We start from the raw sequence: 27,630 nt of genomic DNA on the forward strand, positions 1-27,630 counted from the left end.
TGCCGTCATGATGCATTTGTCATGTCTAATGCTTAAGGCATCCTTTAAAAATATGTGACCTTCAGATACACATTGCCACATGCATTTGGTTCAGGTGACATGGTCCTCTGTGGTGCAGATGCATATGTATCCTGCCCTGAAAAGGCCCTGAAACATAGCTTGTGATAATATCAATATAATATAATCAAATATTAGTGAACAACAGATTTTAATGGACCATTCAATCTCCTAAGGAAATTCTATTTAAACTGCTCAAACAACTATATTCAGTCTCAAAACCTGAAACTAGAATAACTGTAACCTGAGCATTACATTGGCAACAAAACTGAGTTGTTGAGTACACATGTTCATATATCTCTACACTGATAACTTGATAACTCCCTATACCTATTAGATCTATGTCATAATTGATGTGTACAGTATAAATGAGAAAGGTGCAGATTAATATGATACTATGTGGTTTACCTGCAATGAAAACATTATCCTTGCTGTGTATTATTACTCAAACGTGCTCAAACATCATAGAGAAACATATACATCACAGAGAGGCCCTGCAATAGAAAAAAATGCAGCTCTAACTGCAGATGGACTGCTTTCCATTTTTTATCTGCTGATAAAAACCTACATGAAGAACTAAACAGCAGCGAGAACATAAACTACTGTAAGATCTGTCTCATTAGCATCCCTTTTAAGATCGAATAACTTCTTTGTAAATATCTGTCAAGACCCTGTGACCATTTAGAATTCAAACACATGATATATCCTAATTACTTTACTTTTGTCTTGTCAGTTCAATTCAAGATACAAACAACCACATTGTAACTAGTAATATCTTAGTTTTATGTCATTTAGTATGATTTACGTATTTTTTATGTGTGAAATGAAAGATATCCTTAACTGAAGTGAGGACGAGTTAGAAGAGGAGATATCCTACATTTGACTTAGTATGAGTCACTCATTACTAGTTTGAATTCATTAATTGAATTCAAAATTTAATTTTATTTACAGATTCCAAGTATTGTAAATTTTCAGAATGTATCATTTGGAGGAGTCCGAATGTAATGAGATTCAATTCAATTCAATTTTATTTATATAGCACCAAATCATAACAAAAGTCATCTCAGGGCACTTTTCACATAGAGCAGGTGTAGATTGTACTCTTTAATTTACAGAGACCCAACATTCCCCCATGAGCAAGCACTTGCAGCAAGGAAAAACTCCCCTTTAACAGGAAGAAACCTCAAGCAGAACCGGACTCTAGGAAGGCGGCCATCTGCCTTAACCCATTGGGTTGAGAGAGAAAGAGGGAGAAAGGGGGAGAAGGGACAGTGGGATACAGAGAGGCATAATAACAGCAATAACAACAACAATAATAATAGAAATATGACTTGTAATAATAATAGCAGGAGTGGGTGTTGAGGCAGGACAGCCACAGGACCGTGTCCCCACAGCGTCCCTGCAGACATGCTCCTCGCTGTCGATAACCAGAAGGGTCAAAGTCCCTCATCCTGTGAGACGAGAAAGTACAAAAACTCTGGGGAAGAAGCCAAGTTAGTAACATGCATTAATGGTACATGAATGCATACAGATGGAGAGGAGGAGGAGGAGAGAGGAGCTCAGTACATCAAGGGAAGTCCCCCAGCAGTCTAGGCCTATAGCAACATAACTAGGGGCTGATCCAAGGCGAGTCTGGCCGGCCCTAACTATAACTTTTATCACAAAGGAAAGTTTTAAGCCTACTCTTAAATGTAGAGAGGGTGTCTGTTCCCTGGACTGAATCTGGAAGATGGTTCCACAAGAGAGGAGCCTGATAGCTGAAGGCTCTGCCTCCTGTTCTACTTTTGGGGACTGTAGGGACCACAAGTAAGCCTGCATTCTGGGAGCGCAGTGTTCTAGTGGGGTAATAGGGTATTATGAGCTCTTTAAGATATGATGGTGCCTGATCATTAAGAGCTTTGTAGGTGAGGAGAAGGATTTTACATTCTATTCTGAATTTTACAGGAAGCCAATGTAGCAAACCTAAAATGCAGCTGCATTCTGGACCAGCTGGAGAGTCTTCAAAGACTTGTTAGGGCAGCCTGATAATAAGGAATTGCAATAACCCAGCCTAGAAGTAACAAATGCATGGACTAGTTTTTCTGCATCTTTATGAAACAGGTTACGTAAGTGAAAAAAGGCAGTCCTTGAAATTAGTTTTATGTGGGAGTTAAGGACAAATCCTGATCAAAGATAACTCCCAAATTCCTTACGGTGGAGCTGGAGGCCAAGGCAATGCCATCTAGAGTAGCTTTATCATTACATAATGTGTTTCTGAGGTGTGTAGGGCCAAACACAATAACTTCAGTTTTGTCTGAGTTTAGTAGCAGATAGTAGAGATATATATACAAGTTAAAATAAACTACAAATATCTGCTAGGCCTGTGTGAATCTAACCAAGCTAGTATACAAACACACAACTTCCCATATTCTGTTGGTTACATGTTTAACGGTGTTACATCAAATCTATGATGCTCAAATCAGTCAGTTATCACAAACAGACGTCTCACTGTATTTCATGACAAAACTAAAAAGTATAACACAATAATAAAGACAGAAAACATTACATAAATTGCTCAACACATAAGCCCAAACTGAAGTGTGTGCACAGAGCACACCATATTAAACTAAACAGGGCTCCACATCTCACATGTACAAAACAAACCCATAAAAAACATCACACACAGCCATCCATGCATAAAAATGTCATTTCACACTCTACCTCATATCTATTGTAATGGCGGCGGATGATCTAACTTTTATAGGCTATATATTTTATTGTATTGTGGTGAAGTGCACCCTATTTAGAATGGGTCAAGGAAACAAGGTTTACAGTGACGTGCAGTTCATTATGATTATGTGATTAATATCAGCTTGCCGTGTCATCATATTTAATCCCCCCACACCAGTTTTTTTATGATGGTCCAATCATATGAGGACATTGGCCTTTGAGTAAATTAATGGACTAATATATTTTTTTGTTTTTAAGTGATAAATGTCAGTTTTGGGTGGTGGTACATAAGATCAGAGGGTCATACAGCTCACCAGCAGCCTGGAGGCAGCAGCGGACACACTGAGCGGCTAAACTATCCGGAAACTGAGACACGAGGCGAGCCAAACCTTTTCCACCGGCTGCTTCTCCTCTTTGTCCATCATCCACATCCACAGCTACACCATGGCGAATGTCGTCGATACAAAACTGTACGACATCCTCGGAGTGTCTCCATCCGCAACTGAAAACGAGCTGAAGAAGGTAATTTAATACAGAAGACAGGCTGGAGAAACTGTGAACTTACACAGCGTGTCTGTTTCGAGTTTGAAGAGGATACAATCAGGAAATACGTTTCGTTAGCTGCTAAACTAGCACGCTAGCGTCAACCGGCCTGGATGTTCATGTGTGACGATGCGGCTGTAAACATTTAACGATTATCGCTGAAATCAGGTGATGTTTTCAGTGTTTAGCTGTAGCCAGTCTGGTGTTTTTTATGGCCTCAAATAGCACAGTTAAAGCGGGTAACGTTAGCCGGTAATGTAGTTCGCATGTACGAGCCAGGCGGTTGACCTCAGGTTAGCTGCAGGTGTTTGTCATGTAACTTAAGCCTGTCGGAGGTTGTAGAAAGATGTGGTTTGTGTTTCCCAAAGGCTGGAGAAACACACCTTTTATGTAGTGAGTGTGACAACTGAAATTATATCACATGAGGCCGACTGGAGTTTTGATCTTCGGATTAATTTCTGGACGTCATCTCGGCCGCACAGTAGCGTTGATGTTAACGTTTGTTAATTAACTCTTAGCAGTGTCATATTTTACTCTTTTACTCACATCTTTGCAGTGGAGCCTGAGTATGGTTTTTCACCTCCAGATTTGTCGACATGTAACGTCAAAACATTAATTTACCAGCTAAGTTGTTCAATTCAACCTCCGCTAGCATCAGTTAGCTGATGACACAGACCGGTCATTTCTAACCTGTGAGCTCGGCTATAATTATAACATTACACCTCTATGGTGTCAAGCATTTAGTTAACTTTATCTATTACCAAGCTCGTAGTTAATTGTATTAAACAGGGTGGTCAATGCCTCTCACATTTTGTAACAAGCTAGGGCCATATCGTAACTAATGTCATTTGTGGCTAATGTTAGCGAGAGATGCTAATCAGCATACACATGCATAACTACCAGCGTTTACATTGTCAGACATTTTGAACTGTCATTTTTTTGACAAAAGGGTAATTCTGTCTATAATGTAGTTAATGTAAGGCCAGTAACTCTGTCGTCATTTTTAGGAAACTGATAGTTACTCCGTATACCATTGAACATTAAGTTAACGCTATTTAATGGCTTAATGCGGTTACAGCTAGGTTAAGTTTTTTGCCGGTGTTGTGCTGAATAACGTTTCCCCTCGAAAAAATGTTCCCATCCTGTTAGAATTGTGTTTCCCGTAGCACCACCTCCGCGGTTGGGGTTAGGACTTCTGTTATGGATATGGTTAGACGTAGCAGAAATAACAGGCTGGGGTTAGGGTAAGCTCGGCAGTTTAAGGTAAGAGGAAACACACACCGACAGGGAAACAGACTTCGACACAATACCGACTGTAACTTTTGGTTTCGTCTGACAAGGCCGGCGTGCTTGCGTAACGGCTGATAATGCAGACATATTGTATGTGATTGAGTCATGCAGGTGTGATTCCAGTAAACAATATGTGTCCATAATGAGTATGATACCAGCTAATAAGTCCGTTTTGTGTAATCCTAGGCATACCGGAAACTGGCAAAAGAATATCACCCTGACAAGAACCCAAATGCTGGTGACAAGGTAAGACATTATTGTGATGATTGTTTTCACTTTCCACTGAAGTTGGTCATCAGAGGTGTGTTTACTAGTGGATAGGGTCATGCTGTTTTGAAACTAAGTGAAAAGAGGGAGCACACATGAATAACTAAAAGTAATTTGTTGGTTGGAGTGTTACCTCCCAACAAAAAGGGTTAAAGATTGGAAACAAAGAATTTTCTATCACTGATTTTCATTAAATCATTGTCATTAACAGAGCAGACATTATGTTTCAGTTACAGTAAGGTCATGCTACTGGGAACAGGTGTCTCATACCTTGATGTGTCATTCATATCTTGATGTGTCATTCCTAATGCCTTGGACGTCAACTTTTCTTCTTTTTATTTGAAATACTTTGGAAACATTTTGGACTTAATAGGTTGGTCAACATTAGAAGGAATACAGAGTGAAAAGCAAATAGCTTTTTAAAATGTGCATATCTTTATATCTTCAGTGCTAAAAGTAGTCTGAAATGCTTTTCATTTCAGTTATACTTTTGCAGTTAAGCTAAAGCCTTGTTATTATGTTCTTCCTGTGTTTAATTTGTTATAGAACATGCTGCTGAGTTTCCTGACCCCCCCGCAGTATAATCAATGGCTTCCCACAGCTCTACATAATAATGTCATTAGATTCTAATGTGGCATTGTTAGAATATTATTGGAAATGTTATGAATTGAAGGCCTCTCTTCCATCATTCCCCGTATGGTGCAGTGTCATTTTCTCAGCATGAGAGCACATCATTAGCAGTAGGAAATGGCAGCTTTTAAAGGATTAATCTTGAAGGTGGTTATTCGTAATGGGGAAAACACTTACACTTAATGAAATATACAGCGTCCTTTCCTATGCCTGTGGACACAATAACTTGAACACGCATACAATATAATGCCATCAGATCACCAGGCACTAAACACCACCTTTGTTATCTTTCTGTGATTTGAGTTTGTATCAGAGATATGTTGATTCAGATCAACAATTTTTGGGATTGTGGTTCTTTGCAGTTTATTTTCAGGTGTGCATCTTACAATACAATGTGATTTTTATTTTGATACTTAAAATTAGAATCATTAATGAGAATGATTGAGGTAAGACTTTGCGATATGTACGAATTGTACAAGTTGAGTAGTTTTGTTTTAGTTCAATCTATACAATCATTTTAAGACTACTTATTGGTTTCTAACTCCAGGACCTATATGGATTATATGAGTGTTGAGAGAGCTTGTGATTAGTAGATATGAAATGACCCTTATGTAAGGACATTGCAACCTTTAGCATGCTTTGCCCGGGAATGTCGTCACTTTTGTTCCCACCATAGCTGAGGTGAAAGGTTAATGGAAATCTTACTAGGTCCTGAGCTGGCGATTTACCAGAGTGTCTTTCACAGAAAATTGATCCTGGCTAATGCTCCCATATGAGGATATGGGGAAATTGTGAAAACTTTTAATCACTTCAGTCCTCTTACAGAGACCCCTGTAGCTCCCTGGTAGCATCGCCAGGTCAACTGAAACAGCTAGTCACTGTTTTTTGTGGGCTCTGTGGTTCTAGTGTCCTGACAATTAAAACTGCATTATATTTTTTTTATTTATTTATTTTTAACACAGTTCAAAGAAATCAGCTTTGCCTATGAGGTGCTGACCAACCCTGAAAAGAAGGAACTTTATGACCGCTATGGAGAACAAGGTTTGCGGGAAGGAGGTGGGGGCGGCCCAGGGATGGACGACATCTTCTCCCACATATTTGGTGGTGGACTCTTTGGCTTCATGGGTGGCCAGGGGAGTCGCTCTCGCAATGGAGGTCGGAGGAGAGGAGAGGACATGGTCCATCCACTCAAGTAAGACCAAGCTTGTACACTCTCTCATATAGGCTGCTTGTTTAGTACATTTTTTTTATGGATCTGCAAAAAAAAGTTTTTTTGTTTAGAATTGCTATTCAAGTCATTACAAGCCTAACTTGTACTTAAAGTGTTGTGACAGTCACAGTGTTTAACCAAGCCCCCTTTTTTTTCTACAGAGTGTCACTGGAAGACCTTTACAACGGAAAGACAACTAAACTACAACTTAGCAAGAATGTACTGTGTAGCACTTGTAACGGGTAAGTTTTATAACCCACATATTGTTGTAGATACATTGATATCTGTTGGTGTGTTGTTAATCCTTCAATGATGTGGAACAGTTTCTAACAATGAATCCATCTCTGGGTGTGCGTGTATGCAGGCAGGGAGGCAAGACAGGCGCTGTACAAAAATGTACAACATGTAGGGGGCGTGGCATGCGCATCATGATCAGACAGCTGGCCCCGGGGATGGTCCAACAGATGCAGTCTGTGTGTACTGATTGTAACGGAGAAGGTAAGGGGCACAATGATCCAAACCACCATGATCAAACATCTCTTCTGGGCAGATCCCTCACCTTGTGTTCTCTAACCCCCCGCAGGTGAAGTTATCAGTGAGAAAGACCGCTGTAAAAAATGTGAGGGCAAAAAAGTGGTGAAGGAGGTGAAGATTCTGGAGGTACACGTGGACAAAGGCATGAAGCACGGCCAGAAAATTACCTTCGGAGGGGAGGCTGACCAGGCACCTGGCGTCGAGCCGGGAGATATAGTCCTTGTCCTGCAGGAAAAAGAGAACGAGGTAGGTGGACCAATCCTGAAGACTGTAGCCATGCTCATCTTACCCTGACCTCTGTTTAGGTGAGACAGGTTTTTAGGACATAGTTTTGCTTACGTTTTTATGTGTCAGTTACTAGTTATTTCCTGCCCATATGAAGGTCACCTTAATTCCTCACCAGCTTCCCACACCTGTCTGCATCTGCTTTGCACTCATAGATGTTTTTTAAGGATATATTGTTTAGTGCTCCAGTGCAGCAACATGGTGTATGTGGTTTTTCAACTTGCATAAAGGTACCATGTGTGCAACACATGTCTGGAAAGATCAATTTGTGGTTTTTGGTGCTTGCTACATGAAAAGCAGGTGTGTGGGTGCAGTGTTGACAACCTTGTGCATATACAGTAGACTGTAAACCAGAAGTGTATTTTTTTTTCACGGTTTGGAAGTTATATCATATTTCCTAATGATCACCTTAAATTAATGAAAACAAGTGTTGGTAGTAATCTGTTACTTTGTGTAAAGAAAATTTGCTAATTTGACAGTAAAGCAGCAAAAGATGTCCACTGTAACTCAACAATTCTTACAATTCTAATTGCTTCACATAAAAGTCCTAATCAAACAGCTTACTGACAGTCTGAAACTCTCTGGTCCCTGCATGCTTTCTGGATACTATTGCCCCTTTTGATGCATTGTGTTTGGGCTTCTCTCCCCCACATCCAGCTTTATGCCACAACAAATGTTAATGATTTATATAGGCAAGAAAAACCTTCCATCAAAGGAATCTCCTGGCCAGTCCCAAATATTGGCAGGATGCAATTGCATTTCTGGGTGAAATGCAGCCGCATTGAAAGTATGTTGCATTTTTATATGACACATTTTGAAAAATGACACTAGCCGTAGAGCTCTCCAGATACCTGTCTCCAAATGGAATAACAAATTAATTTGAGAGACGAAAGGCAGATTTCTCAAGGGAAAAAAAATATCATTGCACACTGGGTAGCAGTCAGGAGAATCTTCAAGAGAGTTTTCTCAGCCAACACACAGATCATGCAGACTTGCTCAGGTTTGCCCATCTGTGTTAGTGTTTGCCTCTTGGGTGCTGTCTTAGCAGCAGACTGGCAACCTGCCTATTGTGTATCCCTGCTTTCAGCCTTACTTTTGGCCAGATTACATCCCTCCTTGAATGAATTGATAGTTTAATTTGTGCAGCACTTTTTCAGTCTGACAATCAGACGTGCAGAGCCTGGCATAGGAGGAAAATAGAGTGCACTCGTACAAATAGTACAGAAGAGCATTAAGAGATTAGGGGCGAGTGCACCGCTCTACATCAACATATTGAGCAGAAGCATGTTTTTTCTTTTTTTTTCCCCCCACAAGTCAGTGCTGTGAGACTCTGAAGTCATGCTGGTTTGTGTTAACTAGCAGGCTGAACGAGTGGGTGAAATCCAATTCACCTTCAGGGTAACAGAGTCAGATGAGGAGTTTGTCAGTGATCAGGTCCAGCTGGTGGTACTAGAAACCTCTTGACTGTCTGAGTGCTGACGACCAGATTGTCTGGACATGCACATGGTACAGATGGGATTACTGCGGATACCTGGCATGATGAACACTCGGCCGGTTTCTAATAATCAGATTGACTTGATTTCAGATGTAATATAAGTTGAAAGATAAAAACAGAAGTTCAAATGTGATCTGTGGGCGGACGCACCAGCACGTCTTGACTGACCTGACGTGACACCTAAAACATACCCAATCCATCCCTCACACACTGTTTACATGCTGTTCATTGGCTGAATTTAAAAAAAAAAAAAAAAAAAAAAAAAGACATCTACTGGAAGTGTTGCTTTAACTTACTGGCATATAATGTGTGGGTGTTATCATTCTTACAGTATCTCGATGACTATTAAGCATTAATTATGAAAAATGACACATTAGACTCGTAATGACTTCCAGCAGTATGATAAGAGAAGGCAATATTTTACTCAGGAACTGGTGTGGTTGTGAAAAATATGATGCTGTAGTGTTGCTGTATCAGTGTGGTAACATTAGAGCTGAAACTATTTAATAATAATGAGTTTTTGTTTGTCTACATCAACTAGCTCACAGCTATCTGCCTGTTGTTGTGCTCCCTCAGCGGTAAACACTGGCTGGTAGAAGCCAGGTTGCCTCTGACAATAAAACCCTAAACTGGAACAGCAGGCTGAGCTGTAGTTCTGCCCCCCCAGGCTCTCTGCCTCAGGAGGTATCTTGATGTCAGTGGATGGAGGGGAAAAAAAATAGGTTACTACAGTTGGCAACAACAATACAGATAACATTGGCAAGTACTACGTATGTTACTGACATGCCACTGTTATGAATGATATGTGGAAATCAGCCATTTGTTCAATCTAAAACCATGTTAAACAAATAGGAGATGTGTTAACTGGCAGGTTGGGTGCTATGTTGCACCGACAAATCACACCGACTCAGCTGAACATGTTTTAAGAAGAGGGTGGATGTTTCTATTCTGAAATAATAAATGAAAACAAACAGGGGGCTCACATTTCTCTGTTCTCTATTTCTCTGTGTAGCGTCTTCAGATTAGCCTAATCTATTGTCGCTAACTTCGGAGGTAACACCCTTCACTTTTCCAGCAGTTTGGGAAACGACAGACGTGACTTTTCTTGGTCTTGAGAAGCTGCAGCATGTATTAACTGACACACTGTTGTCTGTACTGTACATTTACTGCCAGACTGACAACTTACTGCTAACCTTTTCCTCTGCTCCACTCGTATTCATCGTAGCTCATTTCACTGACAGTTATTGCTTGCAATAACCAGCAGATGCTTTGTGTGTGTGTTCACCGTTGACTGTGTGATGTTTGTCGTCAGAGTCATTTAATCCAACGAACAAACTGAATACTATAGCTGGCATTCACAAAAGATGAATAACTCATGATCTGTGGCATCAACTCCAAGGTTGTGATAAAGTTTGTTAACCAGTATTACTCACGGTCTCTCAATCTTCAGACATTCAAGCGAGATGGCAATGACCTGTTCATGAACCACAAGATCGGGCTGGTGGAGGCGCTGTGCGGCTTCCAGTTTATGCTGAAACACTTAGACGGCAGACAGATTGTAGTGAAGTACCCTGCTGGCAAAGTCATTGAACCAGGTAACACTCTTGTTTTCTCCTCTGTTTTAACATTAATTTACCAGTTAGATTCAAGTGGGTTGAATGCAGGACCGTGTCTCATCAACATGCCCTCACACCTCAACAGAACTCCAGACTAACATTTATGCAAACATTTTGAACAGCATAGTTAAATGTCTCTGTGCCTCATTACAAAAAGGTCATGTGTGGTTGGATTTCATTAGCATTTGCATTCCATTTAAATTGAGGAATCCGTTATAACGATGTGTCTCATCGTTCAGTCTCCACCAGCAAAATTGGGTCTCCAGATCAAATTCCCTTACCACATGAAAAAGTTGAATTCTGGAGAAGAAAAGTTGATATATTTTTAAAGAGAAACTGTGTAAACCTTGTTTTATTTAAACTTCTTCTCCAGCCTCAGTGAGGGTGGTGCGAGGAGAGGGAATGCCACAGTACCGTAACCCTTTTGAGAAGGGAGATCTGTACATCAAGTTTGACGTCCAGTTCCCCAGCAACAACTGGATCAGCCCTGAGAAACTCGTGGTATGATATATTATTAACTGTCCTTTCATTATTAACTGTCTTTCACTTTTTGGTGTTTGGATTTTCACAGTGAAGATTTATCAGCTATCAGACAGAACTAATCCTTCATACTGGTAATGTTAGTTATGGTGCTGAGAGTAGTATGTGTTCATCATGACTTATGAAGACAATTTAAGAATTTAGAACTATAAATAACAGATTGACTTTGCAACTTCAACAGCAATAAAATAATAAACACAAATTTAGACTAATGTGTAGTTAGAAAAAAAAACAACAATTTTCTGCAGTAAAAAGACATTTCAAATGTATTATTTGAAGGTTGAAGTGGCCCTTAGCTTTTCAAAGTGTCTGAAGCATCACAGCTGTCAGTGACACATGGACACAATGTGAACAGACTTAGAGACAGCTCTGTTTACCTGTAGCTTCAGCCAAGCAACAGATGGTGTGCTGTTAGCAGAGGATCACATTATTCCTCATCTAAAATGGCAAATGCTTTGTTTTAAGCCACTGAAACTGCTGAGCTGTCTCGCTAGTAAACTGATGTTAAAAAGTGCACTTTTCCCTAGTGGATGCTTGTTTGTTGGTTTTGTTCAAGCATCTCTGGTGGAAAGACCAGTAACGTGTCCATGCTTGTAGGTGAATATTGATTACAACTTTAAAGCTAATGTTCGCTGTGCCTCAGGTTTTGTTTCTCTTTTCCTAAATGCTCACTGATACATGCACTAGATTACACTTGCATGAAACCAACACATAAAAATCAGAGTTAAAGCTGAAGCAATTAGTTGATCGGCTACTTTGATATGTATAGAATTTTGTCGCAGTGTAGATCGACTGAAGTGAATAAACTGTTATACCAGTTATTCCATTCAGGGATTAGAGTTATTCTGGCCATAATTGGGTCACTTATTCAGCACTCATATGCAGACAGCACCACCTCTTATTCTCCCTGAAGATGTTTTTGTCCTCACCCTGTAATAACAGTATAACACTTGTGTAGCAATGCGCTCTCGGCTTCACAACACTTTGACACTACTGTGTGGTCAGAGGACACGAATGAGGCCGTCTGTTCTTATGCTCTCCGCGTGCAGGAGCTGGAGGACATGCTGCCCTCACGGTCGGAGCCGCCCATCATCACCGGAGACACCGAGGAGGTCGACCTGCAGGATTACGACGTCAGCCAGAGCTCGTCATCAGGTAGCCGCAGAGAGGCCTACAACGACAGCTCCGATGAAGAGGGTGGCCACCACGGGCCAGGGGTCCAGTGCGCCCACCAGTAGTCTCATACTCTTTCTCTCTCTCTCTCACTCACACACACACACACACACACACACACACACACACACACATGACCCATGTTGTACTTGGGGAGAAAATGTATGCGTTGCAGAGTAAACAAGGAGGCAGATTGAGAAGGCGTGGTAGTTCCCCAGACACAGATCAAATGGACACATTGAATCATGGCACCTGGAATAGTTGATTTTAATGTTATTGACTTGTGTGCTGGGATTAATTTGATCTTTGTCTGAGGAACTCGCACCGGGGCAGCCATGAGACTTATTACGCTACACCTGAAACAGATTTAGACACTATATCAGGTAGAAGTCATTTAAAGTATTTAAGATGTATCAAAACAAATGGATGCCCCACTGAATGCCATGTAGGACTGTGATCTGGTGTTCAAAGTGAACCCCACCCCTTTCTACTCCTCCGTCAACCCTGTTAACGTCCAACCCACCCACTTCCCACCCACCCCCACCCCCCTCCCACCCTGCTAATGAGAACTCCAGATCATTTGAAGAAAGGAATGTTTCTTGTTTGCTGAGTGTGTGACTTGCATTTTGTTTTCATAGTATTTACAATAATTAATTTAAAAACTAACCAATGTGCATACACAGAAAAAAAAAGCAGCTGAGCAATGTGTCGTGCAGATCCTCGGACTCGTATTCATGGATATATCCACTCAGCGCCATTCGTAGGATTTGTTTCTGATTTTTACAGCTTTATTTTCTTTGTAGGTTTTTACTTGTTTATCCTTTATATTTTAATTCAACCTGAAAATTGGTTTTCGTGTATATCATTGAACTGGTTGTTGGTAAGCTTCATCAGCTGCTGTATACAAAACTGTGTGATTTTTAAAAAAGAAAAATGACAAGTGAAATGACAAACCTATAGCCTGTATCTGTGCCGAGACCATGTGCATGTAAAAAGCTTTGGTTCCCGCACTTATCAAGCATCAGTCAAATAAAGCAGCACACTTCTTAAGAAATGTTTATGAAGTTGTTGAATAAATTGTTGAAATATCATGAACTCTGTGTGGTGACTTGGTCTTCTCCATTATTTCTTTTTGACAGTCTGTCCGGTAAAAACTACAACAGTGTGTCTATCTGGCCAAGCAGACACTTTAATGTTGATACTATAGAGATGGTAGAATTTTGGTTTATGGTGCCCAGAGCCTCAAAACATACTTTATTCTAGAAACATCCTATTGACTAGAGCTGTCAGTGTTTTCAATGAAAAGCTTTCTGCCTAAGTATGATTGTCAACTAATTCTCATTAACTGTTGACAGCAAATACAACCTGGCCAAAATGCCATGATGCTCATTTATAGATGCGTCTCCTTCCAACGAAGTTTCCATCTTCAGTCAGCACCCAAAAACAGTGAATGAGATCACACTCTAACCTCCATCCAGTCTGAGTAAACACCAACAGTGTATCGCAGCAGCTTCAGTAGAAATCAGGTTAGAGAGGCAGATCAGTTTTTTCTGTTTGAACTATATTCTACATGGTCTTATTGTGATTAAAGTCTATAGGGCTGCTTTTTTCTACATTTGGACAGGTTACACATACCCATGCATGCAGAGGCCTGAGGTACAAATATTGGAGGAATGGTGTTACTACAAAATACACTTCAACAATTTTTGCCTGTCATGAATGAAACAGATGTCATATTATCAGTCAAGTATGTCTGTCACATGCAATCATTCAGGCACAATCACAAAAAAACTCCTAATAACATATGTGTATGGTAGAGGGGGAAAGTCTTGGGCAGTGACCTCATATTACTATTTTAATCCATAACCGTTCAGCTTTTCAATTAAACCTCACTAGTTTTTCACTTTTTTGTTCCAAAATCTGAGGACTGGAAGATATGAGACAAGAGAAAAAAATCTGGATTATCATCATGAAGGAATGTTTGGAAAGCTGATGAGAAACACATTAATCCAGGATTCACTCTTCTGTGGTTTTACTTAGTCTGTTCTTGGTTGGCCAGGCAAAGCTGTAATGTGAAGACATGGCCACACAGAGGCAGTGCTGGGTTCAAATGAGGCTGAGCTCAGGTGCTGTTAGAGGGAGAGGTTGTTCTCTTATATACCGTATACACCGATCAGCCATGACATTAAAATCACTGACAGGTAAAGTGAATAATCTTATTAATAATCTTAATAATCTCATTACAATGTCATCTGTCTAGATGACTGGATCAGAACATCTCCCAAACAGCAGGTCTTGTGGGGTGTTCCCAGTATGCAGTGGTCAGTACCTACCAAAAGTGGTCCAAGCAACCTGCAACAGGGTCATGAGTACCCAAGGCTCATTGATGCACATGGGGAGTGAAGTCTAACCCGTCTGGTCCAATCCCTCAAAGCAAAGCACAAAGAACCGGCCTGGTCTGATGAATCATGTTTTCTTTTACATCATGTGGACGGTATGTGTGTATTTTGTTTATCGTTTACCAAGGGAAGAGATGGCGCCAGGATCCACTATGGGAAGAAGACAAGCCGGTGGAGGCAGTGTGATGATCTGAGCAAAGTTCTGCTGGGAAACCTTGGGTTCTGACATCCAATGTACCATCTACCTAAACATTGTTGCAGACCAAGTACACCTCTTCAAGGTGTTGCCGTGGCCTCCAAATTTCCCAGATCTCAATCCAAACGAGCATGAAGGCCCCACCTCACAATTTACAGGACTTAATGGGTCTGCTGCTAAGGTCTTGGTGCCAGATACCAGAGGACACCTTCAGAGGTCTTTTTTCCTGCATTGACGGGTCAGAGCTGTTTTGGCGGAAGGAGGGAGACCTACACAATAGAGGTGGTTTTAATGTGGAAAAATAAGTCCAATCCACTGTATATAGTGGCTGATTGGTGTGTTGCACTTTACCGACACACGCAGGTGTATCAGGAGCGGGGACACTGACATGACTGGAGAGAAACTGACATGTCTGAGAGTTCACTGATATTCACTTACTAAGAACAAGTCATAAATGAGTGACTTAGTCTTAGCTGGCTGATGTTTTAGAAAATGGAAAAAGCCCTAAAGCCACCCTCCCATATTGTTATTGTGTGTATAGCTAGTTAACAAATACAACTTTAACAACTTGCAACTTCCCACCATTCTTACAGTGACCAATTGAAAGTGCAATGTGCATCTTCAAAGGCCGTTTAGAAATGTGTCTGAGAAAAACGAAGCGAGAACGTTTTCGTTGTTGCTTACATGTCAGTTAATGTTATTTAAAAGTTAAAATGAAATGACTGAAACAGTTACATCATTAATTGAAGTGAGTTCGTCGTGTAGTGAATCGTTGAAAAAAGCCTATTCCGGCCCTGTTCTTCACCGGCGCCGTGGCTTAGTTGGTTAAAGCGCCTGTCTAGTAAACAGGAGATCCTGGGTTCGAATCCCAGCGGTGCCTTTTTGCTTTTTCTTCTTTTTGCCATTGCCCCGTTAGTTTCTGTTGTTCCAAGCCGAGTGAGTCGCTGAGTATCAAAGGTGGAACCATTGCTTTCTTTTCTTCCTCTAGATACACGCTGTGTGGCTGCGGTGACAATGCAGATATTGAATGTAATTGTACCGTTTCTTTACTTTTGTCACTGAACTCTGTAATACATCTGTCTGGCCACACGAGGGCGGCAGTGAAACAGACCCCGAGACTACAATGGAGGGGGAAGAAAATTCAGAAACAACCGTAGCTTGCGTGCACACGTCGTTGCGACAAAAAATTTAGTGATCTATATTTCAGGGTAACATCTACGGTTTCTGTGCAAATGTTTATTCAATTTAGTCCGGGTGGGAGAAGAGAAGAGGACCAATAAACAAAGAAAAATGTGGAGCACTTTGTCCTGTTAGATGCGGCGACCCGAACATATAGTGAGCAACAATCACAGCGGAACTCTGATGTCAGTGTCTTCAAAATAAGACCTGCTATACGCAACCATGGAAATCTAAATCAGAGTATGTAATTATTTTTTGACACAGCAAGAAAAATACTTATCAAGATGTAAAAAGCTGACACCTGTCCACAGAGACAGAGCTGTACAGCTGCCAGAGGTGCAATCATGTATTTTGTGGTTATTTTGATCCATTTTTAGTGTTTTTATTTTTTTGAAATACATTTTGACATTAGGTATTTTTCTGTCAGTCAGTGTCACAAAACTATAGTGATTCAATGTTACAATTAGATACAACACAATACAGTTAGAACAGGAGAAAGGAAAGGAGAGGAAAATTACATATTATATAGTCAGCCTTGGCCTATGTTGCCCGAAACATCAAATAACCAATGTATACTAGTCAACAAACTCTTTATATTCAAAATGCTTCAGGTTATTACAGTTTTTCTCAATTGATTTCATACATTTCTGACAACTATTCTTGAAGACTGCAAATGCAGAGATCAAAACCTCAGGGAATTATCACAGACAGGAAATGGTTTATTATAAAACAAGTGCAGACTGAGTGCGGATTTCAAATGAGAGTCTTTTGCTCACAATATTCTCAATCTTGTTCCCAATGAAGCTGCTCACTTGCAGTGTGAGAATATGCAGAGGTACAAAACCTTTGACTCTGGAATCAATATGAAGACACATGTAAAGGGTCACCAGCTGCTGGGATGTAGGTCTGTGTGAATGTATGGTGGGAAATCTATGGTGGACAACAGTTCACCTACTTAGTTATCGTTGAATATTAAATAATGAGAGCTTCCATCAGACTGCAGTGCAGTAAATAAAGAGAGGCTCCAAACCAATCCAATAGTATCATTCATTCAACCTTTATTTATAATTGACAGATCATTGAGGGGCGACCCTCATTTACAATGATATCCAGTCAATTACAAAAACAAAGAAAAGGAAAATAACAAAGAAATATACTAACACAGAAAAGGCAATACCATACAGTGATGTCAAACAACTGCAAGTAGAGGTTGGGAGGTTAAAGATCAAGTTTCTAATGTTTTTAAGAGATTTTTTTTGAGTTTGACGTTGGAACATTTATTAATGAAACTCTGATGTCCAGGTCACAATCAGACATGAAACTATGTGACGGCATCTGCAGTAAAGCTGCCTAACCAGGAAGCATTACAGCAGGTGTGATGTGTAAACAAATCTAGGAGCCGATGTAAATGACAGGAAGGATATGGAGTAGAAAACTGCAGGAAATGTTTCCGCACTGAAAGACTGCAGCTGTGAGGTCTTGATTCAAAGCTCTGAGCTGAAAAACAAAGTTGTTCTTTTCTTACAGTATTTGCGATTTCGGTGACTGTACGACGAGTTTTGAGAACACGACGCCTTTTCGAGCACGCATTTGCTGTTTTGCAAGCCCAGTTTCGGTGTTTATGTTTCCTGTTAGTTAAAACGCTTGTTTCAAACAGTGCGTCAGAACAGCTGCGTGTATTTTGGACGAATTGACCGGAAACCGCGTTGTTTGCTGTCGCTAACTTGACCGTGGTGTCTTTGGCTGCCGCTGCGAAGGACACAATGCTTTTTCGCAGTGAGGATCTCTCGGTGTGCGCGGTGTGTCTGAGCTGAAAACAGATGCGGGAGCCTCGCTGGAGGATGTCCAATAAACAGTGGAAATCGTGCCGGAGATAATAGCAGAAGTCCCCCCGGCAGCACCGGACCATGGGACTGACGGAGCTGCTGCTCGGGCTGCTGTGGTTCCGCTCTGCTGTGCTCGGTGCAGGTGAGGAACAACAATGCATCTACTGCTGTAATGTTTAAATGGAGCTTTACTCATGTGTGCTATTAAAACCCAACTGTAAATATGGTTGTGCACGACTGATGCCAAGTATCCAAGCAAATCCATGAACTGATATAATGTCTGTTTGTGGTTGATAAAACCTCTCTATCGTCATTGGAGGTCCTGCATACCACTGACTACCACAGCCCCAGCAGAGCACTTATAAAAACCTGGTGTTCACACCCGAGGAGGAGTAGTGGGTGTTATTTTTCCCCCCTGCTTTCTCCTGTGTCACTGAGATCAAGTGCTGTGATAGATATACACATAGTGTTTTCATGTTTTGATCGGATGGAGTGAGAAGATGAGGCGATCATTCTCCTGTATTGATCTGTGGTGGGTAAATGATCAGGGTTAGTGTGGAAACATGGATGCTCTTTCACAAATGTGATGCTGCTATCAGCATTACATCACTGCTTCTCTGCAGCCAGTCAATCCCTCTCTCTCTCTCTCTCTCTCTCTCTCTCTCTCTCTCTCTCCCTCCCCCCTCCCTGCCCTCTCTCTCTCTATTACTGTATCACAGCTTGCACTTAAGTGGCATGAAAATAATGAAAATAAAGGAGAAAGCTGCCAAACCATCACACAGGTCAACAGTTTTAGATTTTATTTTGTGTGTGTGTATGTGTGTGTGTGTGTGTGTGTGTGTGTGTGTGTGTGTCATAGGTTAATTAGCTTGTCCAACAAGGGACAAAAGCCATGTCCCCAGATGGGAAAAAGCTGATTTTTGGGGGGTCAGTAGTTCAGGTTAGGGTTAGGCAAATAGTGGTTATGGTTAGGGTAACTCTCCAGAAAATTAATGTAAGTCTATGTTATGTCCCCAAAAGTCCCCTAGGACAATGTGTGTGTTTGTGTGTGTGTGTCTGTGAGGAGGGAAGGGAACCAACCAGTTCTCACCCACACACACACACACCATTAAACACACACTATCCCATGCACGTGTCGGTACTTGTTTGACCTGGCACCTTTTCACACACGAAAGTATCAGGAAGATCAAAGTGACACACACACAAACACACACATACACACACACACCTGGCTGTAGAGTTTCATAGCTGAGGAAGCAGAAGACTTGATGTGTTGTTACATTTAATGTAGTGAGGCCAGTATCTGCTTATTTCAGCAGTTTTTTAGACACTTTTCAGAGCTTCCGAGGATTAAATTGAGCTTTTTCATAAACATAAACAACATGGATGAAAAATTGAAGGGTTTAACATAAAACAGCTAAATGAAAACCAAAGCGTACTCCACTTGTTCCAATTTTGAGGTAATTGTACTTGATTATCTGTCTAGCTTCTTACTTTATATGTTTACTCCAGTACATGTCAGAGGATAATATTGTCATTTTTACTACTTCTACTGCATTTATCTGACAGCTGTAGTTACTTCCCAGTTTAAGATTTTACCTAAAAAACATATAATGAGCTTCTAAAATATAAAAATGCAATTTTTCACCCAAAAAGCTTAGAGAGATCAGAGAAAAGCAAAAACAAAACTCGAATTGTTTATTTAATTTACAAAACTTTTTTCTTATTCTTTTTTCTTCCTTCCTACCCCAACGTTTTTGATTTCTCCTTTATATAACTCTTGCTGTGATCTGATTTGAATCGTTGTGACAAGTCCGGAGCAAACAAGGTCAAAGTTCAAATAATTTGAATTTGTGCAGAGACTTGACAGAGATGCAACATCTAAACCAGTGAACTCCACCTTGAGAGCATCCTGAGGTTTTAATTTGATGATCATAGATCATTACGTCATCTATAAGTTGTGTGATATCATTTGGCTCGACTATATAGATCTAATACTGACTATTTTATCCAGTCCGGTGTGTGTGTGTGTGTGTTGTGTTTTTATGGTAAGGGAAGCTGTGTCCAGGTAGTTGATATCCTTCACTGAGCTCTAAATGACCCCCTCCGCCTCCCCTGCCAACAGTTTCACTCTGCTGACTTCACAGATTCATCAAGAAAGCCAGAAACAAACACACACACTCAGCAGAACTCTGCACACTCTCTGCTGTGTGTCAATGATGGATGTTAAGTAGCTCAGATAATGTTCTTTCTCTGTGGTTGTGGTTAATTAAGCAGTGGTCAGACAGCCTCTTCTTGCATGTGTCTCATTCCTTCATTGGCATTAAGAAGTAATGAGATGATTAAACATCAACTTACAGCTCTTTGTTCTTGTTCTCAATAGAAGAAAGAGAATAAAATCCCTTGCTGATTGTGCCCTGGCATCTCAATTTAAGGATGTCATTATTGCCTCGCTCAGATCTTTTCAAACAGCTGTTATCAAACAGCCTTTGCTTATTACAGAACAATATGATTCATTGCCTGCACTCACACTGAGGTCTGTGTCTTATTCCTGCTGCTCCTCTTGGCCACCTCACACTGTGTGTTGTTCCCTGGAGCAATGCTGTGATGGCAGCAAGCGATGCTGTTGCCTTGGCTGCAAGTTTGACTGCTGCTGCTTCTGTTTTAGTCTCCATGTGATCAGCACAGAGCTCTGCCCTGAAAGACACTAAGGTCACTTGTGTTGTCGGGGCGTTGTTTATAAGTTTTTGCACTAATCAAAGACAAAACATGAGGATAAAGCTTTTGTAGAGTGCAGAAGCAACGTGACAACATCTTTTAATGCATCTGTCAAGTGTCAGTGTTCTTGGTACAGGTCTGCTCAGGTCACGATGTATTTTGTTGGTGACACATGAGCAAAGTCTACAAAACGATCGCAGAGACCAACCTCACTAATGTGTGTGTTCCCATCTCCGTGTGTCTCTCTTTGTCACCCAGCGGGCTGCAGTGAGCGGGTGGAAGTCCATACAGAGCGGAGGGGTGTGATCTACAGCCCATCCTGGCCTTTAAACTACCCTCCTGGAGTCAACTGCAGCTGGCATATCCAGGGAGGTCAGGGAGAGGTCATTACCATCAGGTAGATCTCCAACCACACACATACACTACCACTCTATATAAATATGGACGACGCTATGCAAAAGTGAAGCCAAAGTATGTGACATCATTTAGAGCCAGAGTCACGCCCCCTCAGCCATTTGACGTGATTTTTTAGTTTGGCTCGTGTCCCATCCACTAACATGGAGGGGGCGGGACTTATGACTTATGACCAGCCACCAGGGGGCGATCGAGATATTTTGGCTCCGCTTTTGGGGAGCTGTTATGACGTCCATACTTATATACAGTCAATGTACAGTACATACAGTACATATAACATTTGCTGTGGAATAAACATCTGGAATCATCAATGCTCTGCCCCAGTTTCCGTAACTTTGACGTGGCAGAGTCTGGACATTGTTTGGGAGACTGGCTCCTGCTGGCTCCTACATGGAACGGGGAATCTAGGCTGTGTGGCTCCATGCTGCCTCCTCCCTTCATCTCCACCAGGGGGCGTGTTTGGCTTTACTTCCACTCTCAAGCCAACAGCTCCGGGCAAGCCCAGGGCTTCCGCCTTTCCTACATCAGAGGTGAGCTGAAAGATATTTGTCCTGCACCTAACCTGAGTGAGTCCACATCTGTAGTTTTATCATGAGTGAAATTATAATAATGTAAATGGTAAGAGATATATTTTAAAGCCTTGTCACACAATTTAACACAATGAAAAAATCATAATATCCTGTCAGTCCCCATGTTTCATCATAGTAGTATTTTTATTCCAGTACGTTGCTTTGAAATTCATCACCTAGAGATCTCTATTAGATCCTGGCTCTACTCTACTATTATGTGCATCAGTTATCGATAAACTGTTGGAAGTCATTGTTGCAGCTTTGGGGCAGACACTTTTATTCTGTTAGGTGAAACAGCCTGTTTACTTTACTGAACCTAACCAAACCTTAAGGTGTCATTAAGCTCCAACCAAAGTGCTTGTTAGATGGTTGAACAACGTCTGAAACACCTTTACAATGCCGTAAATATCAAGAAAAATACATACGTTTCTATCTAATAAGTTAGCCTTTATTGTCCTCTTCACATTTTTGCAATTAAGATAACAGGTTATCGGATCGGTATCGACCACAACAAACAGATAATTATCAGTTATCATATTCTGCCCTGGAATTCCATGTTGGTGCATCTCTAAATGTTGTACTTTTTTTTGAGTGATTTGTTGCTTCTAGTCTTTTACAATGAGATGAATCCTGTTCTTCTCATCAAGCACCAGTAAAGTGTATGTGTTTACTCTGTATGTGTGTATTTGGGAGGGATGTTAGAAAAGACCAGATCTGTTACCACCATTGTGTGTAACAGAGTTTACTGTTGGTTCAGGTTGTTTGTGAATCTGCACTGAGCCAACATGTTGTCAGTCTGTCTTATGTTTAAGTCTTTGTCCTAAAGGTTAGTAGCTGCTGTTCTAGTCTGTCAGTTTCTTTCCTCTATAGGTCGCCTGGGTCAGAGCAGCTGTCAGTCAGATGAGTTCCTCTGTGGGAATGGGAAGTGTCTCCCTCACTCCTGGAAGTGCAACGGTCAGGATGAATGCGGCGATGCCACAGACGAACGCAGCTGCTCCCCTCCTCCCACCGAGGCCCGGCCTGGCCTCTGCCCCTTCGGCTCCCTTCCGTGCACGGAGGCTCACTCCACCCGCTGTCTGCCGGCTTCCCTGCGCTGCAACGGAGCCCCAGACTGTCCCGATGGCACCGATGAACTAGGTTGCCCTGACACCACCTGTGGCAAACGACTGGGGAACTTTTATGGCTCCTTTGCCTCCCCAGATTTTTTCCGGGCTAACCGGAGCTCTGTGAAGGAGCTGAGGTGTTCCTGGTTGCTGGACACCCAGGACCCCAAGCCCATCGTGCTGCAGCTGGACCTGCAGCTGGGGCCCGGAGACTCGCTGCATGTCTACGACGGCCTGCTGCAGCGGGCGGAGCACCTCTTACAGGTGTTGTCCTATCATAACAACCGGCGTCCGGCATTGCTGGAGTCAAGCCGAGGACAGATGAGTGTGTTGTACATGGCCCAGCCTCACAGCCCCGGGCATGGCTTCAACGCCACATACCAGGTACTGCAAACTGGGAATATTGTATCCCATTTTTCAGAAAACTAAAACATTAATCTCCATCTCTCCTTCACAACTTGTGGTTTAAACCTCCATCATTAACATTCTCCTTTCTCTCCATCTACATATGTGTCAGTACTGAAAGTGTCAATCTTCTTCAGGGTTCCTCTGACCATTTCCTTGTGTCCTAAAGAATCAAAGCTTTCTTGATTCGTCTGGTCGATAGAGACAGTAGCTGTTCTGTTGGTGCACAGAACACAATTAATCAAGCAGAGAACAAGTGATCCTCTTCGGTGTCTAGACAGTGACGTATTTCTCCTCCACCCATCCAGGTCAAAGGCTACTGTTTTCCCGGCGAGCGTCCCTGCGGCAGTGATCAGGGCTGCTACTCTGAAAGGCAACGCTGCGACGGCTACTGGCACTGCCCATCTGGTCGCGATGAGGAGGCCTGTCCAACGTGCCCGGACGGGGAGTTCCCCTGTGAGGGCGGCACAGGAATGTGCTACCCAGCCTCTGAGCGCTGCAACAACCAGAAGAGGTGCCCAGACGGGTCAGATGAGAAGAACTGCTATGACTGCCAACCCGGAAACTTCCATTGTGGGACTAACTTGTGCATCTTTGAGACATGGCGATGTGATGGCCAGGAGGACTGCCTAGATGGGAGTGACGAGAGGGACTGCATGGCAGCGGTGCCCAGGAAAGTGATCACGGCTGCTCTGATCGGCAGTCTGGTCTGCAGCCTCCTGCTGGTCATTGCCCTCGGCTGTGCTCTCAAACTCCACTCCCTCAGAAGTAGAGAATACAGGTGAGGACAGAACATTCCTTTCTTTTTCTTTTGCATATTATTTACTTGTTTTTCTTCATCTCTTTCATTTATTTAGTGCTAATTTATTTAGCACTGTTACCACAACAAGCTTAAAACATTTTATCTGCACATTATCACAATCTGTTGCGTCTAATTGCTGTTGATGAACAAGTAGAGCTGCAACAATTGGCCGATTCATTGATTAGTCAATCAGTAGAAAATTAATCTGCAACTATTTTGGTAGTTGAATTTTCGTTTTGTGTTTGACTCCCCATCTCTCTTAATCACTTTAATTTTCTCTGTCACGCCTTCTCTTTCCCTCTTTTCTGCTGTCTGTTAATTCTTCCTGTTCTTCTCCCCCTCTCTCCTCTGTAGAGCTTTTGAAACTCAGATGACTCGCATGGAGGCGGAGTTTGTTCAGAGAGAGGCTCCACCTTCTTACGGTCAGCTGATTGCCCAGGGTCTCATCCCTCCAGTGGAGGATTTCCCAGTGTACAACCCCACACAGGTAACATACTCACATACGGTAATACACTTATGGCCCTACTTTTCTTAAAGCAGCAATAATCTATATTTTTTTATAATAACAATGTATTAAATGTGTAATGTGAGAGGCATTGCCTGAAGTGATACATAAAGAGAATTATCACCTGACTCAGTGGTCCCCCGACAGAGCTTTATAGTCATAGCTTTATAGCTCATTGTTTAGTTGTTCAGCTGCAACTACACAGTTTTGGTTCGGTTTGGTCACACCGGAATCATTGTTGTTGTTTTAAGATAAAAAAGCTCTAAAAACCTACTGTACACTACCTGCTCAGCTCAGAACATCTGCTGACCATGGCTGCTATACTCTGTGTCTACCACCCTGTCTGTCCGCCCCTTTTTCCAGGCCTCTGTGTTACAGAACCTGCGGTTGGCGATGCGCAGACAGATCAGACGTCACTCAACACGGCGTTCCACCTCCTCCTCCTCTCGTCGTCGTCTCGAGCATCTGTGGAGTCGCCTATTCCACAGTGAAGGGCGAGCCAGAGGGCATGCCCCTTTGCTTGACCCCCCTGGTCCTACGCAGATCACCCTGGGGCTCCACAGCTACCGAACTGTGGGGGAGCAGGGGCCCCAGGCCAGGGCCAGGTCTGGAGCTGGTTTCGGGGATGAGGTTGATGTGGTGGGTATGCCGGGCTCCTGCTGCTCAGCTACCATGGACCTGCAGCCCTGCATGTCAGAGAGCCCTGCGTCTCCTCTCTCCTACCAGTCATTGGACAGTCCAGAGGACGAGGAACTGTCACCTGTCTGCAGGGAAAGCAGCAGGGCTCCACAGTCCGAGCCTTCCACTCCTGGCCAGACTGACTCTTCAACCCACAGCCAACCTCCTCTCACCCCCCAGGAAGCCTCTGTACCCCTGTGCCACCCCCGGGCATCTAGAAAACTGGTTCTAGAGCTGGCAGTTAACCTGAAGGGTGTTTCCCTGAGACGTTACTCCCCCTTGGGGCCTCTATCGCCTATCTCACCCCTTGTGTTTCCTAGCAGCTCCCAGACACCGACAACCCAACCTCACACCCAGGGGCTGGTGGGGACTTCACCCACAGAGCCCTCATCTTCCTCTGTGCAAACAGAGGACAGCGACAGCCACTGTACAGTGGAAGTGCCAAGTAGGGAAATAAGAAGCAGGGAAAAAAGTGTGGAAGAGAGGAGGAGGGAGGGCAAGAGCAGGCTGTGCAGGTTCAGCAGGACCCTCAGTGACGAAGAAGGAGATTCAGGGAGGGAGACAACACCCCTACCTTAGCCCTGCACATATAGGAAGTACAGTGTCAGACCCAGTAAAATATAGTTAGCTCATGTCCATTCAACACGTTGAATGCACACAAATTTGCATATGCAGAAAATTATGCAGTCTCCTCCTAAGATGAATAAAACCAGCGTTGGTAGTACTCATGGTCTGTGTTGTATATCTCCTTGTTAAACTCTGTGCTCATGCAGGAGCTTAATGCTGACTCCCACAATTTAATGAGAAAAGACAACAACGCCCCTATTTAACTGTTTGGAAATGAACTCATCATGAGCCTTTGAAAGAAAATCAAAGTCATTTCTGGCCACCAATACCAATACAATATTGGCAACATGTTCTTACAATGCCAAAGCAGCCTTTGTGTGGTTACCCAGAGCCATTATGCACCGTTATATACTGTGAACCATAATAGCCTATTGAGTGATCACATATTGATCTGATTAATTATCCTACGTCTTATTCCCACTTTATTGTACAAGGTCATGTTATTATTGTTGAATGACATTTCTAGGAGGTCATAGTCAGTCGCCATATCAAACGATAAGCCTGGCGGTATTTTCTATTTTTGTCATTGTCAACAAATCGCATGTAAAGACCAAAACCAACAGTGCCCAAAGGTTCCTGCTGAAGTTGTAAATCTTGGAAAAATGTACCACAAATGTATACTTTCATTTTCAACTGAGATTAAATTGCCCCCTAGTTTTACGTTATTTCAATTAAATATCCTTCCGTCATGGCTGGAGACCTTATTTCACTACAGCAAGTCAAATTTTGAATAAAGCAATTAAATGGTGTTAAATCACAGGCAGAGCAGATGGTCACACTGAGCCTGATAGCGTCCTGCTACACAACACAAGAACCACAGACTGAACAACAACCCACATTAGCTTTTCTGGCAAAGTCTCCTTCTTATCTAACTTACAAACATGAACACACATCTTGTTCTGCACCTTAGCTTGTTGAACGAGCCACCAAACAAACACTCACTGGGAGAAGGTGCACCGCTAACGTCACTTAGCAGGCTAGATAGCAAGTTAGCTGCTCGGCTGCAGCACATTACATGAGCACATGTAAATGTATCTGAAAATGGGATTTTAGTTGGACTTTAAAAAAGCTAAATAATTAACTTAAACTGCTGGACACTGTAGTTTTTAGAAAATATGACTCGGGAAAAAATACAAGTAAAAAGTGTATTTATTAGGCACTATTTTCAGTCATGGACTTATTTACAGCATCAGGATGGTGTATGTGGGATTGAGTCAAAATAAACTACAGTGTTTGTGTTCTTTGTAATGAAGGAACATGTCAACCAGTGTGCAAAATGTGGCTCCTTGATGTGGTTTTAGTAGTTTTTGGACAACAATAGAGCTTTATGGCTCAGAGGAGTAAGATATACTTACAGGCTTTGGATACAAAGGCAATACTTGTTGGTTTTAGTCTTTTCATGACACTTGTTAAAAAATACAGAATATCACCAGAATCACCTTTGAACCACTTTAACACTTGTGCAGTGTCTCTTAATCACAAAGTTGTTCAATCATCAAGCCTTTGTCAGTATTTATTCAACATATGCATTTCAAGTGCTATTCATATTCAGTGCTAACAATTTCTCCAATGACACCTTGACCCCTTTTAATTATGTTTTGGAAGTTGTATCAAATTGAATTTTCAATTCAACATGTTAAACTTGATATAACATCATTTTTAAAAAGCCAAATCTGAAGGGAAAACAAGCTGGTGAGAGTTGAGAAGCCTGTACCTCTGCTCAGCCCCTCTTACTCTTCCTCCTTTTAAAATCCAAACAGTCCTCTCAAACACACCTTCCCTCACTTAAACAAACCTGCCTCCCCAGTGTCTATTTCAGCTCTGATTTCCATTCAGAGCAGTTTATGTGAATGTTGGCAA

The 27,630-nt window shown here is 42.1% G+C and overlaps 2 protein-coding genes and 1 non-coding gene across 3 annotated transcripts; all 3 read left to right on the top strand.

Moving 5' to 3' along the window:
* Nucleotides 1-3,098: 3,098 nt before the first annotated feature.
* dnaja2a (DnaJ heat shock protein family (Hsp40) member A2a) lies at nucleotides 3,099-13,444 on the top strand. Its single transcript, XM_044366538.1, has 9 exons — nucleotides 3,099-3,288; nucleotides 4,786-4,845; nucleotides 6,459-6,688; nucleotides 6,868-6,948; nucleotides 7,071-7,204; nucleotides 7,290-7,486; nucleotides 10,471-10,615; nucleotides 11,010-11,137; nucleotides 12,226-13,444. The coding sequence occupies exons 1-9, from the start codon at nucleotides 3,211-3,213 to the stop codon at nucleotides 12,412-12,414; spliced, it is 1,242 nt and encodes a 413-aa protein (XP_044222473.1). The 5' UTR covers nucleotides 3,099-3,210; the 3' UTR covers nucleotides 12,415-13,444.
* Nucleotides 13,445-15,750: 2,306 nt separating this feature from the next.
* Nucleotides 15,751-15,824, top strand: trnat-agu. The gene has a single exon. It is a non-coding gene; the product is annotated as a tRNA-Thr (tRNA).
* Nucleotides 15,825-17,214: 1,390 nt separating this feature from the next.
* On the top strand, nucleotides 17,215-26,362 carry lrp3 (low density lipoprotein receptor-related protein 3). Its single transcript, XM_044366644.1, has 7 exons — nucleotides 17,215-18,091; nucleotides 20,926-21,064; nucleotides 21,406-21,611; nucleotides 22,521-23,137; nucleotides 23,467-23,939; nucleotides 24,315-24,447; nucleotides 24,829-26,362. The coding sequence occupies exons 1-7, from the start codon at nucleotides 18,031-18,033 to the stop codon at nucleotides 25,720-25,722; spliced, it is 2,523 nt and encodes an 840-aa protein (XP_044222579.1). The 5' UTR covers nucleotides 17,215-18,030; the 3' UTR covers nucleotides 25,723-26,362.
* The last annotated feature ends 1,268 nt before the right edge of the window (nucleotides 26,363-27,630 follow it).

The sequence above is a fragment of the Thunnus albacares genome, chromosome 1, assembly GCF_914725855.1.
Source record: "Thunnus albacares chromosome 1, fThuAlb1.1, whole genome shotgun sequence".
In the NCBI taxonomy this organism is placed as follows: Eukaryota; Metazoa; Chordata; class Actinopteri; order Scombriformes; family Scombridae; genus Thunnus; species Thunnus albacares.

Bases quoted from the DNA above. Each gene is read 5' to 3' on its own strand.
- dnaja2a (XM_044366538.1), top strand. From the start codon at position 3,211: ATGGCGAATGTCGTCGATACAAAACTGTACGACATCCTCGGAGTGTCT. The intron at 3,289-4,785 runs GTAATTTAATAC...GTGTAATCCTAG, and splicing joins CTGAAAACGAGCTGAAGAAG to GCATACCGGAAACTGGCAAA. The intron at 6,949-7,070 runs GTAAGTTTTATA...GCGTGTATGCAG, and splicing joins CTGTGTAGCACTTGTAACGG to GCAGGGAGGCAAGACAGGCG.
- lrp3 (XM_044366644.1), top strand. From the start codon at position 18,031: ATGGGACTGACGGAGCTGCTGCTCGGGCTGCTGTGGTTCCGCTCTGCT. The intron at 23,138-23,466 runs GTACTGCAAACT...CCACCCATCCAG, and splicing joins GCTTCAACGCCACATACCAG to GTCAAAGGCTACTGTTTTCC. The intron at 23,940-24,314 runs GTGAGGACAGAA...TCTCCTCTGTAG, and splicing joins CTCAGAAGTAGAGAATACAG to AGCTTTTGAAACTCAGATGA.